Genomic DNA, 15526 nt, shown 5'->3' on the forward strand with positions numbered 1-15526 from the left:
GGACAGCGTTTTTCCAGGAAATTACTCATGGAAATCAACTTTGAACGCGGCATTATGAATTTAAAATTTCTTATTTAAATTTAAGAATTTTATTTTAAAAACCTTATATATTCAAAATATAAAAAAGTTCTTTGAAACTTTGGTATTTGGATATTCCATTTTTTTCTGAATTATCAAAAATGTCAGACTTCGAGTTTTAGAATATCTAAAAGCTAAAAGCCGGAAAATTCGTTTAAATAAATTTCAGTCGTTTAAAATTCACATTTTCGGAAAAAATCTGAACTACAAGTCATGAAAACATACAATCTCAAAGAATCCGGATTTAAAAAAAATCAAAATTTCAGTGCAACTTTTTTTGCATTTTACGATCTTTTTGGTTTCAAACGTCATAACTTATCAAGACCAAATTTTACAAAACAAGTTGTCAATTACAAAAATGAAACTCTTTTTTTGTTTTGCATACTCTGAAATTTTCAGACAAAGCGAAAAATTCTGGAAAAATTCTGGTTCATCAGCCTCCACAACTAACTATACTCAACGCTGTGCCAAATGACGACCGGCAACAGCCTGCCAAGGCCGAGGCTGCTCGTGGCACAGTCTTGCTGGTACTGTATCAAAATTCAAACTTTTAAAATTTTCTGTCAGAATTTTTAAAAAATCACTTACCAAATATACAAGAACAAAAATATTTTCTCATTGAACATGTTCAGTGTAAGCACACATTGAATGGAGTGTCTTTGAAGATTTCCAAGTACTCTGACCTATAAATCACGGATTGATTTCTTTGAAGTTTTTACGTTTTTGTAATCGAAAAGTCAAAGAATGAGAAGGTAAAGCAAATAGTAACTTTGCAAGCTCGCTCTATCGCAAACCAAATCACCTGAAAATCGCACATGGCAATACGGGGAAAGTTGCCAGAATGCTCCCAATCGGTGCCATGAAGAATGTCATCAAGAATTCGCATTCCCCAGTAAGGATCGTTTTGTCCCAGGAATTTATTAGTGGAATAGAATTGGAGAAATGAGTTGAGCATGTAGATAAATTTGGTTACAAGGTAGACGCTGAAAATGGGAAATTTAAAGATTCCAAAGACACCTTAACGGTAGGGGACATGAAAAAATACATTTTTTTTAGAAAATTCGGTCATACAGGCTCTTCGAGGGTGTGAACTTGAGGGCACACAGCCTTAGGAGAAAAATAATTGAACTTTGGCTTTTGAACTAATTTTCAAGTTTTTTAACGACGATTTTTGAATTTCCCGATCATGAAAACCTTCCGTAACATTTTAAAGAAATAAATTGCAACCGGTGGGGTTCGAACCCGGGACCCCTAGCCTCACTATCAGAAATGCTAAATCTCGGAAATTTCGAAAACTAACTTGGTAATAAATTTGCCATGTTGCATTCCAAAAATCCTCTGAATCTTCGCCATTTTTGTGGTTTCCTCTTCATTTCGGCGTTTTCTTAGATTGTTGGAAATGTGACGACAAATGATGTCGATTTGTTTTTTGCGGTCTTCCGACTGAAAAATATTTCAAGCATTTTTATTTTAAATGTGGGAGGACATGAAAAAAATAATGTTCTCGAAATTCTGTTTATTTTTCCCCTCGAGGAGTTGAACTTGTAGGGGTGAGGATTGAGGGTGCGGCTCCGCTACCGACTGAGCCACGCGGGCAAAGAAAAAGCGGTCTCCCACTTGCATACATAAAGGAGATGACGACAGCTGTCAGAAAAAAAAAAAGAAAAAAAAATAGAAGCCTATCCCATTTTCAGCTCAGTTTTTTTTGTGAAATATATTAAAAACTGTATAAAATGTTGGTGATATTATGATGAGAATTTTGTCAGTTTATTACTTTCTGATACGTTTTACAGTAACCGAGATAAATGAGCTTCAAAAGCCATCCGGAATACATTTATCGAAAATGATGAAGCAAGTGCGCTAGAATAAAAACGCCCATTTACCTCAGCACCCTCTGCTTTTTGTGCAGTTTCCACCAATTTGATAATATTGATACCGGATTTCGTTGAAAGCATACTCCAAAAAATCACAGGAAGATAGAAGAATGCAGCCTCGATGGCCATAATAAACGGAGCCCATTGGTAGTAAATGAGCTGTTGAGAAACACGTTCCTCGATTGTTGTTGGTACTTTGTCATTGGGTTTCACCCAATATGTATTGTACACAAAACAGTAGTCTTCGGCATACTGCTCCCACGCTTTTGTGAACTGAAAAAATTTCGGAAATTCAGGACTTTCCTTATCATAGAATCTCTCGAATTTCGAAATCTGAAAATCTCCTAACTTTGATCTAATCTAATTTATCTAGTTTCCTGTGGCAGATATTGAAAAGAAGTCAACTAATAAAATATTTCACATACCATCCAATGTGTTTTGTCAGTTTACTACTTTTTGATATCTCTTACAGGAAGCGAGAAAACCCGGCTCAAAGGATATTACCGTAAATGACCTCCCGCATTTGAGCCCATATAACTTACTCCCTGTCAGAGATATAAGACGGTTGAAATTTGAAGAATTTTTTTCGCATGTATGGAAACAGCTTATGATTTCATGTACCATGTAGCCTTTATTTCAGTTTCACCAGATATCTGAATTTTCTGTACAAAAATTATGAATATTCCAGAAATAAGTCAAAGTTATAGAAAATGTTTATTTGATGGATCTGAAAATGATCTTGAACGAAAAAATAGGTGAACAAATTGAAATTGGACAGTGTAGTAGTAGTTTTCTCAAATCCAGGTGACAACCAATCTTCCTGCACTTTGAACTCCTTGTTGCTCTGTGCCTTCTTTTCTTCTACAGGTACAGAATCGGTTTGTCTCCCGATTTTGTATTTTTTAAAGGAAAAAGTGGTCAGGTACGTGGGTTCAGGCAAGGGGGTCAGAAAGCTCGCCTCAGCTAACTCGTAGGCCAGCCGAAATTTCACGTGGTTGTTGGATTTCACGTGGTTGTTTCTAATGTTCTAATGTTTTTTTAACGATACAGAAGGCTATGAATTCGTTTTTTTTTTCGGTGAATACTGCTCCATTTATGTTGCTGTTCTCCCTAAATTGCCCTAGGAAGGGCAAGGCAATATATGACCATTTATTCAGATTCATGAAATATAACAAGAGAGATAACAATTATTATTAAACCCAATTGATCCATGCGACTTCTCACGATGATCCATCCGACTTCTCATGAGGACAGCTCGTGTCGTTGTTGTCTTCGCAATCGGATGCCGGATTCTGGTTGCTCTGAAAATAGAACGAATTATTGAATTGCTTCTAATGAACAATTAATAATTATGGAAGAACCTCAATGCATTTAATATCACCTAAGGACATGACATCCGAAATATATATGAGGTAGTATTTCTACAAATATTATCCAAATGTTACGTCAGGGTTATAATGGCTCATCAAAGTTTACTCACATCCATCATCGAAGTGATATCCTTCGCTTCGTTGTAAAATCACAGATTTATTGGCCGACAGATGAACGAAAACGAAGATTACTTCAGTTTCTTCTTGATGCGGAGATCGTTCGAGTGTCCGCACTTCTTATTTCTGCAGTTGATGGCACGTGGTGGGAAACGATGATAACCCATTCTGCTGTACTTCTGAGCGAGCTGACGGAGCGATGGATCGATGATTGGGAACCTCTGTAAAAACATGTTTCCACAAAACTGCGATTTTCAGCAAAACACTCACCTGAATTCGGTCCATTTCTTCTTTCTGTAAATCTACTTGTCGCAGTTGTACTTCTAGAAGCTTCTGGGCAAGCTGACGGAACGATGGCTCAAGCCTAGAAAATCAATAAATATTGGAACATTAGATATTTCAGTTACTTACCTCAAAAAAACGAAAATCGAGCTTTATTCCGGTCGGTCACTCGACTCATCACTGCACGATCCCGTTGCATTGGACTTCTCACCTAAATAAATTATTTGAAACTTTTCACTGAAATTTTCACTGAAAAAATGGGGAAAAAACGAGAAAAAACGAGAAAAAACGAGCGAAAACGAACGAAAACATCGAAAGATATTGAAAAAATAAACGTGTCGGCCTAATGCATATGATTGTCAGTCATCAAGCGCCGGCAGCCAAATGAGAATTTTTGAAAAATTTACTGGGGCGCGCTTTCGGACCCCCTCGCGTGAACCCAAGTGGTCACGCCAAATTCAAGTATTATTTGAATTGTGCCACGAGGTACAAAATCGGTAGGCAAACCGATTCTGTACCTAGTGAAACAATTCAAATTTTCTTTGATTTCACGTGTCTTTTTGTGGATTTTGAAACATTACTCATGAAATCCGATTTTGAACCAATTTTTTGATCGACACTAACTTTCTACAATACGCTTATTTGGGTGATTGATATCTGAAATTTTGGATATTTTGAGGCTAATCCGACGTTAACAGTAAGTATATACCCGACCCGAATTCTTTCTCATTTTTTGATGGTACGTATTGTTAACATCGGATTGACTGTTGGATAGCGGATTGGTCTCACCCAAATAAGAATATTGTGGAAAGTTAATGTCGATCAAGAAATTGGTTCAAAATCGGATCTCATGAGAAATGTTTCAAAATCCACAAAAAGACACGTGAAATCAGAGAAAATTTGAATTGTTTCACTGGGTACAGAATCGGTTTGCCTACCGATTTTGTACCTCGTGGCACAATTCAAATAATACTTGATTTTGGCGTGACCACTTTTTTCTTTAAAAAAGTACAAAATCGGAAGACAACCCGATTCTGTACCTGTAGACAGGGCTGGGAAAAACAAACGCCGGCGGCGCGGCGGCGGAAAAACGGCGGCAAAATTTCGGCGTTTCGCCGGCTAGCCGGCTGCGACGACACGGCTGCAGCCGGCGAACGGCGGCGTTGCCGGCGGCGTTTTTATGCGCACTACGGTAGATAAAAAGTTGTGCAGTCTGCATTTTTTCGTTAACGCACATTTCTTTATTGTTTTTTTGGCTTAATTTTAATCGTTTTTGCCAAAGTTGTCTCGTTTTATTAAAAAAAAAGGAAGATTTTACAAAGGATTATGTAGCGAAAGTGGTGAAAGGAGAGATGGAAGGTGTTCGATTTCAGAAAGTGAGTAAAAATAGAACGTTTCGCTGAAAAGAACAATTTTCAGGTTAATCTTGTCGTATCTGCAGAAACAGAAACACAGTAGGAACACTAGCCACTACTTTGAAAAACGTATACACTTCGAATCGCTGGAATCGAAATTTTTGGAAAACCTAATGTTAATCAAAGAGATGCCTTAAAATTGATTTATTAGTCTTCATCTAATTTCTGAAAAACTCGTGCTCCAAAAATCGATTTCTCAACATTTTTCTCTTTCATTTCCAATTTTCTGATTTAAAAAAATATTAGATTCTTATTCTTTTTTTTAATTCTCATATTTTGTTCATTTTGTTCTCTAACGTTAAAATATGCTTTTCCACAATAAACACTTTCTTGAAAAAAAAATTATATTCGAACTTATTTGTAAAAACACAGTTGAACTAATTCGCGCACACACAGCATGAACGCCAGCACCGCCGGCGCTGCCGGCGGTGCCGCGGCGCGGCTGTGTTTTGAAAACGCTGCGTTTCGCCGCCGTTTTTCGGCTGCGCTGTGAGACGGCGGAAAGCCGGCGGCCGCCGGCGTTTTCCCAGCCCTGCCTGTAGAAGAAAAGAAGGCACAGAGCAACAAGGAGTTCAAAGTGCAGGAAGATTGGTTGTCACCTGGATTTGAGAAAACTACTACTACACTGTCCAATTTCAATTTGTCCACCTATTTTTTCGTTCAAGATCATTTTCAGATCCATCAAATAAACATTTTCTATAACTTTGACTTATTTCTGGAATATTCATACAGAAAATTTCTGAATAATAAAAAGGCAAGACGAAACTGGACGAAATCTGTCGAAAAGACAAACTTTTCGAAAAACTTTTGTTTTTTCTATTAACTCTGTTCTTTTTGTACATAAAATTTGAGAAATTCCGGTTTTCAGAAATGAGAAAAAAATTCTTCAAATTTCTACCGTCTTATATCAAAAAGCGGTCAACTGACAAAATCTTTTTTATAATGTCAAAAATATTTTGTCAGTTTACGATTTTTTGATAGCTCTTACAAGGACCGAGAAAAATTGTATCAAATTTAAGAAGGGCGCGTTCTATTAAAATTTTTATGCCATTCTTACAGCTATGTGAATTTAGAAATAAGGAAATTTTGAGGAATTCATGATTGTGAGATTATAGATTCTTTGTTACAAAGGTTATACCTGAGCAGGAACCCAACACTGCAACGGCGATCCGACATACTGTCGTGCCGTAATGGTCAGTGACATTCCCATAATAATAAGTGTAGAGTAGTAATAATTGAGACGGTCAGTACCGAGGTCATCTAACCTCGGTTTGACCGTCGAGAACATGCTTCCAAGCATATTCATGTTGCCTCCGATCGATGTAGTGCCCTTTGCACGTGGATTTTGACGCTTCTCAGGGATTCTACGGAGGGTTTACGAGGGGTGATGAGTAGTATAAAGAACTACTATTACTATTAATTCTACTTTTTTCGAATTTGTCGCAGGAATCGCAGGAGGCAGTAGGCACAAGGTCGAATTTGTTCTATGTTTCTCGAGAGGCTTTTCGCTCGCAGCCCAATCACTAAAATACACACGAAACAGAGATGTCACTGATACCAGTGATACAAGAAAAATGGGAGGATGATGAAGTGCAAATATTGTAGTGGAGAGGAGTTCGCGCGGATTATTACCCCCACCTGCAGAACAATGAGAGAGGAGGAGCGGGGGCGATGTGATTGTCAGAGAGGCAAAAGAACGAACTGACAGATATAGACTATATCATGTAGTTTTTTCTTTACAAAAAATAATGATCCGACACAGGATGCGAAAAAAATTTTGAATTTAAAAAATTTCTTCAGACAAGTTTACCTGGCCATAGTTTAACGGCCCCTCTGATTACTGTAGCTCTTTTATTCATTTTTATTAGATTGTTGTGTCAACAGTTGCCTAACATTTTCGACATGATTTTTCCAGGCCGATGATTCAGAAATGGCCTGCCTTTCAACTTGTCTGTTTTCCAGGCCTCTACCATAGTTTTCTAATTTTCTCAACGTGCATTTTCTGGAAAAGACCATTGCATCATCAATTTCTTTGAATCTTCAATTAGTTTTGAGGATATTATTATCGTAAATTGAAAATATAAAGGTTTTATTAAAGCTATAGCTACATTTTCAGATACCACAAAACCTGGGCCCCAACGCTGTCAAATTTGAGCCATTTTATTTAGTTTTATGTGAAAGATATGAAAAATGTGTCAACTGATGCAATTTTTGTGATATTATGATAAAAAATCTACCAGTTGTCAAAACTGGCGCATATTTAACAGCTAGGGGACTCTTCTATTGATCTCAACGCTGTGGTTTTTTAAAATGAAAGTATTATCCTTTTTTCTTGGAATTTTCAGACTTTTCCAGAGACCAAAAAAGTATTCAATTCCCTGAAAACCCACAAATTTGCCGTTTCTCTCGTTCCACGTCGCCCACTTCAAAACTTCTACGTCATTCATTCATTCATCTGCCCAGAGAGACATACTTTCCACCTTCAAAGGCACAGAGCACAAACTGCTCCTCTTCTACAGAGCAGGTTCATCGGAATGCATTCTTCAAGTGTCCTCTTCACTTCATCGCGCCTTTTGTATTCGTTCCTGACAGTACCTTTTGTAGGTGAATAGAAGCGCTCCAGGTGCACATATTCCGAAAAGCCGGATTCTTCAAAAAAAACCACGCCTCCTGAGAAAAAACGAGAAGAAGCAAAATCGAAACATTTTCATAGTTTATTTCAATTTCTGACTCCCCAAACGTTTCTTTTCTGGAACTTGGAGAATCTTCAATTTTTGAGGACCTTATGGTTTTTAGGACTGAATGACTGAATTAGATTTCTAGAATATTGAAGCTTCGAAAGCTCAAATGACCCATAACCAAGTTCGCCCTATAGTCGGATGACGTTTTTTTTTCGTCAGACAGGTCATTTGTTATGACCCCCATATGACACCTCTGTCCCTTTTTCCTCAAATGCAATTGAGCGTGTATTAGAAATGTTGACTGAACGAGTACCGCACCCTTTCTGGTTATCAAAAATGCTATAAAAAGAGAATCGCAAATAATTCTGATGACACCTTCAACCTATACTTCTTTCAAATTTCAGAGAAATGTGGAATTTCTCAAATTCCTCTATAACTGCCATTCTGATACTGTCATGTATATTGGTAATGGTTCAGTGTTCTCAAGATGAAGGAGAAACGTTGATGAGATCCAAACGATCCTATTATGGAGGATATGATATGTATGGGTGAGTTTCTTGGGGCTGCATGCCTACAGTAATCCATTTTGTAGTGGTTCTTGTTGCAGTGACGATTTCTGGTATGCCGGAAGGATTATTGGGATCATTGTTGGCATTCTGCTGTTGCTTTGCTGTTGCTGCCTTCCGTGTGTTTGTATTGCTGGAATTTGGTTCGCTGGATGGTTTGGGTTGAGAAATCGCAATCAGAGGAAGACCACGCAACAAGGTACGAGACATTTGAATAACCGTTAAATCTGTTTTAGAAGAGCCGGTCCTTCTATTTCTCCGCTCATTTTTTCGGAAAAATTTTGTCAAAAAATGCGAGGAGTTCTAGTTCAAAACTCATGAAAATTGAGAATATTTTTTAAGCAAAAGAAGCGTGTTGTTTCGGTGAAACAGTGGAATCTCCGGAATCCTGAAAAAAAACGATTTTGTAAACTCTTTTTAATACGATTGTCAAGAATACTTTTTTGCAAAAAAAATCGCTTCGATTACTGTAGCTCAATTTCTTGTTTCTTGTTCAGTAATAAAATTTTCAATATTCAAAATTTTGAAATTTTTGGACTTGAAAAAAAAATTGAGCTTGCAAAAAAAGCAACAAGAACCGAATTTTCTTGAGTTTTTTTGGAAGTTTAAATATTTTACATTCTTCATTAAGTTTTTGAATATTTCAAGAGAAATCACAAAGAACAAAAACCAGAAAATTGCTTTTTATAGATTTCTTCGTTTATATTCTTTACAATAAAATTGAAAATTTTGGTACTTTGAAGTCAAAAAATTTCAAGCCAAAAATATTCATGTTTCAGCTCTCATTTACAAGTTTCTCAGCTCTTCTAGAAGCTGAGATAAAGGAGTTTGAAGTTTTCGAGAGACGCAGGCAATGAAACACTCTAACTGTCTGCGTCTCTCAAAAACATAAACCTGCTGTATCTCAGCTTCTAGGAGGTCCAGAAAAATGGTTTCATGACAGAAATTCAGGTTTTTCTTTTATTTTGATATTTTCTTAAAAATTGAAATTAGAAATGTTGAGTTTTAGAGTTTCAGAATTTTTCATCCATTTATTTTGAAATACCACCCATTTCAGTTTAGTCTCCTCTCCAATCATCACCAACCAATCTCCACCTGCTCCTATCCCAATTTCTTCTTCTTCCTATCCATCCGATAATATTTCTGGTAATGCTAATTATAATCCTGTCATCCGCCAACAACGTCAAATCCACGTGGATTCCTCACCTAGAGATTCTGAAATTTCCCGTGTCATGGTACCTGGCGATCAGGTGATCTATTCGGCCGAAGACCGCTACTACACCTCTTCCACAGCTCCGGCTGGAGCTCATCGACCTGATGCTTATAATGTTTCTCGCTACTAGTATTATTTTTTCATTCTGTCTTTCACTTCTTTACTTTTCTATCTCTTTCTTTTTGCTTGTATATTTCGCAATAAAAATTATTGAAAAATCGGAAATTTTTCTTCAGATTTCAACATATTTAAACTGCGATATATGTAAACATAAAGTACCAATCAATAAGACACATAAAAGATGTGAAGTTCATTTTCGGCCATTTGGATACTTATCAGGAGTCTGGAGCTCGGCTGTCAAGTTTGGATGCTTTTTGGAAATCGGAATGTTGCTTAAAAACTAGGAATTCTCAAAAAAAATCTGTGAATTCTTATTGACCGGTACTGTATGTCAAATAGAGGTTGAATAATTGTTCGGAAAACAAACCTTTATTAAATTTGAAACATTAAAAATTTAGGGACTTCCTCAATTTCAGCAGACGTTGACACCAATCGTTATTTGGTCTATGTGCGAAGGTAGCATCCGCTGGTCGTAGAACTTATGCCATTCCTCGTTAATGGTAATTTGAAAAGAACCATGTTTAGAGAAATACTTCGTCTTTTAATGATTACCTCGTAACCGTAACAATTACTCGAAGTACATAATTTCCGCGGATGTTGTCGGAAGAACACGTCCATCTCATCTTCCGGGTTCACAGCGATGTATAACGGCACGACTGTGTCTGTGAAAATATACTTCCAATCTGTAAAATGAAACTTTTCAAAAATTGCGTTCTGAAATGACTTACTTTTTTCTCTTTCGATCAAAAATGGTTATGGTGATCCCAACTTCCAAGTTTTCCAATCTCTTCGTATAACGGATATTATTGACTTTACCGGAGGAGCCCACGGATAAGGATACATGTATTTTTGGAAGTGGCGGGGAAAGAGTTTTCGTATTGGTCGGATGGGACGGATGGGACGACATCCTCTGATTTCAGCCGCCCAGTTGGCTAGAATACATAGCAATGAAGATGCAGATATTTCATATTTCATAATTGTCTTCTTATAGTGGAAAAAATGTCCTTCAATGATTTTACTTTCGGAGGCTTTCGGCATTTAATAAATAAGAACGTCTTTCGAACAAGTACTCCAAATCTGCTTTTCATTTCCTTAAAGGGGTAGGGACAGGAGATTTTACGGGGGATTTTTGGGGCCAGAGTATGCATTCTACCGTAACAGTGTACAACGCTTAATGTCACTCTGCGTACAGCTGTCGTCCTCGCCTTTATGTATGCAATCGCGCGGCCGCTTTCTCTTTGCCCGCGTCGCTCAGTCGGTAGCGGCGCCGCACCCTCAATCTTCGCCCCCCCCCCAAGTTCAACTCCTCGAGAGGCATATTTAAACGGAATTTCGAGAACATTTTTTTTCATGTCTCCCCAACATTAACTGGCTTCAATAGATTGGGCGTGAACCGTTTTGTGGTTTACCCACGTGTGGTTGTAATCCCGATTTTTACCTCCAAGCCTCCATACGCACTTCATCCATCTGATACAATAGTAGTTCCTAAAACACACAACATTCTGTTCTATCAATTCCCTCGAGCTAGTAAGCTGGAAATTGTGACCTGTGATCGCTGAGAGATGAGAATCGAAATGCATTACTTTGCTTAGCTATCAAGAACATTTTCGACACTTTCCAACCAGTCTTCTTTTGAATTTTTGAAAAATTTAAAGAAACCAGTCGATTTCCGCCGCCTCTCGGCGGCTACAATCTCCTGGCTTCACTAAAAACGTTTGAATCTCCAAATCGGAGAGAATCAGAAGAGGAAGTTTTAGTTGATTGTGTTGTCAACTTTCATAAACTGGAGTGACAGTCTGCTTATGCGCCTTCGGGGCTAAACCTTCTGGCTCCCGCTTACAACAGCCTTAACCGATTGAGTTTGGGCTTGGACAGATAAATCAGCAATGTAGAACAGAAATGTGTCTTAGTTGATACACGAACTGTTCAAAATTTCCAAAGTTTTAGAACTAATAATTTTCCTGAATTCCCGAATTTCTTGAAATTTGACAACTTATAATTTTTTCAGAAGTTTTGAAATTCAGGAGTCCTGAATTTTCGGAACTGCGATTCTAGAACTTAAAGATTTTTCTATTAAAATACTTCATTTCAGAACTCATAATTTCTGAAATTTCGTATTTTCAAGTTTCCGTATTTCCGACTTTCTGAGATTCTACTTCACAAATTCCCAAAATTAAAAATTTTAACACGAATCAGATTTTCAGAATTTTCTCTAAAACACATTTCTGAGTTTTTGATTCACAAAGTTTATGAATTTCCGAATTTTCTAAATTCCGAACTTGGGCTTTCTGATATTCTGAACTTCTGAGTTTCTGGTTTTTCTGGTTTTTGCTTTCGAGATTTTGGATTTTCAAAATTTCGAGTGTTCTAACTTTCAAATTTTTTAATTTCGTAATATTCCGAATATCTGAATTTTTATACTTCTGGATTTCCGAAACATTGGACATTTGAATTCTCTGATTTTCAAACTTCAAAATTTCCGAAGTTTCAAATCTCGGTATTTTCGAGTTCCCGTTTTTCCAATTTTCCGAATTTCTGAATTAGAATTTTAGAATTTTAAAGTGAAACCAAAATGTTTGAAGCATAGGAATGGTTAGAAATTTCGCATTTTCAAAAAAAATAATCAAATTTCGTGAATCAGAATCTCCGAAATTCAGTTTTTGAGAAGTTAGGGGATTCAGAAAGTCAGAATTTTAAAGTTTACTGAACTTTTTCTTTCTCTCTTCTTTCAAAACTAAGACTAAATAATTATTTTCACAAAATAACATTTTTATCAGATATAGTGTGGATAAGAAAAAAATAGAGGGGTTGGACGGAAGTGACGTGAAAATAATTTTCTAAAGAGTTGCACTGTAGGAATGGAGTAACGTCTCCAGGTGACGTCAGAAACAAAATTTTAAAATGAAAAATAGACGGGCAACATCTCGCTGCTATTTCTGATCATCTGTAAAAATTTGAGAATTTTTGGTCTACTGGAGACTTCACTAGGGTCGTGGAACCGGGAACAAACGGACACACAGACAGAATTTGATGATTGTTAATAGTAAAGATGTTCAGCTTGAAAAAAATGTTCCAGCTATCATTTAGTCCAAAAATTAGTTTTCTAGATCATCTGGAATCTGAGATACAGTCGTCTGAAGTTTCTGAGAGACGCAGACAACGAGGCACTCGATCATTCTGCGCCTCTCAAAAGCTTCAAACCGCTGTATCTGGAGGTCTAAAAAATTGGTTTTTTGACAGAAATGTTCCTTTTTTCCAATTTCTTTAAACATTTCATAAATTTGTTGAGCGGTGAAGATTAGAATGCATTACTTTGCTTGTGCCCCGCTCGATAAGTCCAAATTTAAAAAAAAATTACAAGAATTTTTCATTATCCGGCCGTAGTCAAACTGGGTTAAATTGTGAGGGACGAAGCGGCCCAGCTTTTTGACTTTCCCAAGTGCAGCAAAAGCATATTGGACTACAGAGTGAGTCATACCAAGTGATTTAGACATTTCTCTATAAGTTCGAGATTGAAAAAACCAATTAAGAAAAAAACGATTTGGTTCTTGGTTCTAGGACCTGAAGAGATGAACTTAAGAACTAATACAAATCACAAAGCCCTAATAATTTTTTTGAACCTTTCAAAAACTCACTTTTCAAAATATTTTCTGTATCACAATTAGAACCATAATTTATTTAGTATAGGAAAAATATAGAATTTCGAAAAAAAATCAGGAAAATAGAGGCACATAAACACTGCGCCATGAGAAAAAGTAAAATGAGAATAAATGAACGAGCAGCAGTTCATTGTGTGCTTATCAGTCTGATAACAAGAGAGTTAAAAGATGAGGAGGGGTTAGAGAATTTCAGCAGGTCATTAATTGGTTTTTTTTTTCATTTTTGAATTTGAAGAACAAAACAATTCGGCTGATTTTACGGAAAAGGAAAATACTAATTTTGAAATTCTAAAACCTAGAAATTCTGAGATTTTGAGATTCGAGAGTTTTAAAATCCTAAAATCTTGAAAGCCTGAAATACTGAAATTCTGAAATCTGGAAATTCTATAATTTTGAGATTTCGGAATTTTGAGATTCTGAGATTCTGAGATTCTGAGATTTTGAAATTCTGAGATTCTGAGATTCTGAGATTCTGAGTTTTTGAGATATTGAGATTTTGAGATTCTGAAATTTTGAGATTATGAGGTTCTGGGATTTTGAGATTTCGAGATTTCGAGATTCTGAGATGCTGAGATTCTTTTTTATGCTTTTTTTTTCAGTTTTATCCCCTAATTGGGCGATCCATAAATTACACCCACTTCTTTTTCTTCTTCTATTTCTTTTTTTCTTTCTTCCTAATTCCTTTTTTCTTCTTCTCCTTTTTCCCAAACATAAAGCTCTTCTCTTTTTCCTCTTCTTCTTTTTCCTGAAGCCGCGACGCGACCGCGTCGCGTGCTTGGTCTCACTTCACTGGCAAAAAGCGACGAGAAGCGAAGGCAGAGAGGGAGAGAGAGGAGAGAGAAAAAGGGTGAAAAAGAAGAAGCAGTGAGAGGCGCAGACAGACATACTCACGGGCATACACAAAATTCGGTGGAGATGGATGCACCAAGTGAAAAACGAGAGCAGATATTGAGAGATGGAGAGAAAGCTCTTTTGCCCATTTTCGATTTCTCTCCTTTTTCTTTTTATTTTTATTTTGGACCAAATCAATGAAATAGATGTCTTTAATTTTTCGATTCCATAAACTTTGACCCAATTTATCTCAGTTTCTAGAAGAGATATCAAGAAGTGGTCAACTGATAAAATGTTCATCATAATAGCAAAAAAATTTTATTAGTTGACAAATTTTTGGTATCTTTTACGGGAACCGAGATATTCCTTTTCCCCCGTTCTATTTCCTAAACCTTCCATTTTTCAGGGATAATGAGCCTCTAAACCATCCCACCAACCAGTTGTTAACTCAAAAACCTGGCTTCAAAATCGCCATTGCTCGCATAATACCCTTCAGGTTTTTCCACAAATTTTGATCTCAAAACCCAAAAAAACTATGAGTTCGGCCGCTGGAGAATCGTCGTCTTCGTCGAAAGTGCCAGAGAATTCTGGAAGCGCCGCAGCCGCCGCGACAGGGTGAGGAGACAAAAAACACATTTTTGGATTACTGTAGTTTTTTCTAGGTCCGAGTATTTGGAACAATTAGCTAATGAGGCGGAGGAGTTGAGGAAGAAGTTGGATGCGGAGAGACATAAGTTGAATGATATTCCAAGTGAGTGAACATCTGGATGAATCGAGACACAGATAGATAATATAATCGTTTGCTTTGCCGCAAATTATCTTCGTTCTTGTTTGAGATATCAAAAAGAGGTTAACTGACAAAATGTTTGCAATATTATGATAAACCTTTTATCAGTTAGTTACTTTTTGATATCTTTCACAGAAAACGAGAAAATTTTAATCAAATAAGGGTGCTTTTTTTTCCAGTCAACGCTCCTCACATGCTGGTCATACTCCTCGAGGGGCTTATATGAAAAAGTTTGAGGAATAAATTTTTCATATCCCTCCTCCTTCAAGACTTTCTGATTTAGACAATGTACAGTACCATCAAAAAACGGACATCCGGACATTACAGACACATAATTTCCTGATTTTCAGTTCAACAAGCCGCCGAACGTCTGGATGTGATGGGCGCGCTCGGCGTCAAGCAACGACGAATCCTTAAAGGACATGTTGGCAAAGTTTTATGCATGGATTGGTCCCTGGATAAGAGACACATTGTCTCATCGTCTCAGGTAGGCGTCTTTTTTGGAATACGTTGGGTTTAAACTATCGTAATCA

The 15526-nt window shown here is 37.0% G+C and overlaps 5 protein-coding genes across 5 annotated transcripts in view; 2 read left to right on the forward strand and 3 right to left on the reverse strand.

Moving 5' to 3' along the window:
* The window catches only part of Cbr-eat-5, a gene marked incomplete at both ends in the record, with an annotated part of 8538 nt that extends 2096 nt beyond the window's left edge, over nt 1-6442 (reverse strand). The window contains 5 exons of the mRNA XM_002646337.1: nt 667-761; nt 881-1061; nt 1379-1521; nt 1962-2225; nt 6275-6442. Coding sequence (XP_002646383.1) covers nt 667-761; nt 881-1061; nt 1379-1521; nt 1962-2225; nt 6275-6442 — 851 coding nt within the window. The remainder of the gene's footprint in view (nt 1-666; nt 762-880; nt 1062-1378; nt 1522-1961; nt 2226-6274) is intronic.
* Nucleotides 3112-4940, reverse strand: CBG12102 (the record flags this gene model as incomplete). Its single annotated transcript, XM_002646338.1, has 4 exons — nt 3112-3253; nt 3515-3660; nt 3710-3803; nt 4762-4940. The coding sequence occupies 4 exons, from the start codon at nt 4938-4940 to the stop codon at nt 3112-3114; spliced, it is 561 nt and encodes a 186-aa protein (XP_002646384.1).
* Nucleotides 6443-8225: 1783 nt separating the features above from the next.
* CBG12103 lies at nt 8226-9726 on the forward strand (the record flags this gene model as incomplete). The annotated part of the gene is made up of 3 exons (XM_045237801.1): nt 8226-8365; nt 8410-8538; nt 9441-9726. The coding sequence occupies 3 exons, from the start codon at nt 8226-8228 to the stop codon at nt 9724-9726; spliced, it is 555 nt and encodes a 184-aa protein (XP_045094757.1).
* On the reverse strand, nt 9344-10623 carry CBG12104 (the record flags this gene model as incomplete). Its single annotated transcript, XM_002646340.1, has 3 exons — nt 9344-9358; nt 10269-10399; nt 10533-10623. The coding sequence occupies 3 exons, from the start codon at nt 10621-10623 to the stop codon at nt 9344-9346; spliced, it is 237 nt and encodes a 78-aa protein (XP_002646386.1).
* Nucleotides 10624-14741: 4118 nt separating this feature from the next.
* Nucleotides 14742-15526, forward strand: part of CBG12105 — a gene marked incomplete at both ends in the record, with an annotated part of 2396 nt that continues 1611 nt past the window's right edge. The window contains 3 exons of the mRNA XM_045237808.1: nt 14742-14821; nt 14869-14957; nt 15344-15480. Of these exons, the coding sequence (XP_045094758.1) occupies nt 14742-14821; nt 14869-14957; nt 15344-15480 (306 nt within the window). The remainder of the gene's footprint in view (nt 14822-14868; nt 14958-15343; nt 15481-15526) is intronic.

This window comes from Caenorhabditis briggsae (assembly GCF_000004555.2).
Source record: "Caenorhabditis briggsae complete genome, chrI, whole genome shotgun sequence".
Taxonomy (NCBI): Eukaryota; Metazoa; Nematoda; class Chromadorea; order Rhabditida; family Rhabditidae; genus Caenorhabditis; species Caenorhabditis briggsae.